The sequence below is a fragment of the Trichoplax adhaerens genome, genomic scaffold (genome assembly GCF_000150275.1).
Source record: "Trichoplax adhaerens TRIADscaffold_24 genomic scaffold, whole genome shotgun sequence".
NCBI classification, from domain to species: domain Eukaryota; kingdom Metazoa; phylum Placozoa; class Uniplacotomia; order Trichoplacea; family Trichoplacidae; genus Trichoplax; species Trichoplax adhaerens.
Window position 1 is genome coordinate 774,317 of NW_002060965.1, and position 2,178 is coordinate 776,494.

At 36.4% G+C, this 2,178-nt stretch overlaps 1 protein-coding gene across 1 annotated transcript; it reads left to right on the forward strand.

Moving 5' to 3' along the window:
* Positions 1 to 796: 796 nt before the first annotated feature.
* On the forward strand, positions 797 to 1,414 carry TRIADDRAFT_32597 (uncharacterized protein; the record flags this gene model as incomplete). Its single annotated transcript, XM_002117403.1, has 1 exon — positions 797 to 1,414. One exon carries the CDS (start codon positions 797 to 799, stop codon positions 1,412 to 1,414), a length of 618 nt encoding a protein of 205 aa, XP_002117439.1.
* Between the last annotated feature and the right edge of the window lie 764 nt (positions 1,415 to 2,178).

A 2,178-nucleotide genomic window follows, 5' to 3' on the forward strand; every position in this document is an offset into this window, starting at 1 on the left:
TTTGGTAGAGTCTGCTGTTCACAATAAAAAATCCGTCTGTCTGCATCATACAGTCTACAGTACACTACAGGAAGGGTCTCTACTGTACTGTACACTCAGTGTACAGTTCTGTACAGTGCGGGCAGACGGACTTCCCTACCAAATGAAGGCTTAAATATCGGAAAATGACAACTTGGGTGTACTGTAGATCATCCATGTCTATTTTCGAAATCACTGGTACTAATTTAAGTTGAATAAGTGTCTACGACAGAATATAACTATTTTCAAGCAGAAATTTGTAATAGATAATAAAACTCAATGTAATATTACTTAATTTAGAAAACATCAGTTGATTCAAAATCGATCGTCTGCATACTAGAGTAACAAACTGTTTGGCACGATACAGTATTTGACGAGATGAGGGCGAAAATGTCTGTCCGTCCAAGAGTGATCAGTCCTATTTAGCTCTTCTTCTAGTAGTCGATGAGTACCATGACACTGCACTGTATAGTATACGGTGTACATAAGAGTTTCTTAACTCTATAGTACGCTGTACACCCATAATGTACCATACAATACAGTACTCAAAGCAAAATTGAGCAAACCATCCGCTAAAAATACCAATAAACCATTGATCATCAACGGCGTAACTCTTGAATCCGTTTGGTCAAAACCTGAAACCCCAACTTTTCTACTCATTTCTTTACTGCAGTGAATGTACTGTAATCAGGCCTGAATTGGAATAGAACACTCTTAGCTTTTGAATTGTTGGCCAAGGATTAAAGAGGATTATTATCGATTATTCGCAATGAAAACTATGCGTAACTTTACAGAGGGTGGAACGAAGGTAGTTGCAGCTGCACTCAATTATCCCAGCCAAGCAGCTGAAGGTCGAAAGGCTCCTGCCATATTTTTAAAACCTACTTCTTCGTATATCAAAGAAGGTGAGAAAATTCGCATACCACCCGGGTATAATCGAGTTCATTACGAGGTTGAACTGGGCTGCGTTATTGGTCGTCGTGGCAAGAATATTCCGAAAGAAGAAGCCTTAAATTACGTTAGCGGTTATGCACTGGGATTGGACATGACGTTATTTGATCGAATAGATATGACGAAGCATGCCCCATGGGATATAGCGAAAGGATTCGATACATCTTGCCCAGTTAGTAGATTTATCGAAAAAGACGAACTGAAAAATCCTGATGATACTAAATTATGGCTTAAAGTGAATCAAGAAATGGTGCATGAATGCAACACTAAAGATATGTTATTTAAAATACCTGATCTAATTAGCTATGCTAGTCAATTTATGACCCTAGAAGAAGGTGATCTACTGTTAACTGGAGCTTCTGGAAATGGGCCTGTATATTCTGGAGATAGAATCACTTGTGGATTAAACGAGATAGTGCAAATGGAATTTGATGTTAGCAACTGAGACAGGTTTATTTCAAACAATATGACCATCTAGGCTAAAATATATAGGAACACTGAATAGGGTAATAATTTTTTACTGTATCCCCCGATAGTAGCAAGAAACGCATCTTTTCATTGAGTAAGCGTGCAAAGGCTGGCCAGTACTAGCTTCTCTTTCCATCGGCTTTTAAATAATTAATAAATTCATGTACCAATTAACCAAATAGCGAATATTATTGAATCATAATCTGTTTAAGAGCATATTTTTATGCTACATTTTATGTCGCACATAGATATACATCGAAATGCAATTTACATGAAACCTGGATGATTTTAGCTAACAAATCATTTATTTACTCCGATCCTATACTGTAACACAGCATCTACAGTAATACGTAATATGTATCAAAATTTGGAAGGTAGTGCAATCTCCAAATGAACATTGGAATACGAGTATAATCGATATCTTCGCAAATATTTTTGTAGTTGCAATGATGTGCTGTGATGTTGCGCATTGGCAGCAACTAAATCATTATTATTGACGACTTTGCTTACATCTTATTCTCGGTGAGTCATTTGTTGGATATGCATCTGAATAGACTTTCGTAATTACGTTATGATGTGGTACATAAAATGTATAAAGCGGCATCAAGCGTAGCTAAAAGCGAAATAAGGTGCCGAAGGTATAATGCGAAAATAGTAAATTGTATAAAAAATTTAAATTTGCACACCTGCTTGTTGAGCTGAATTGTAAAGTAATGGTACAATAAATAAGATATGTATTTC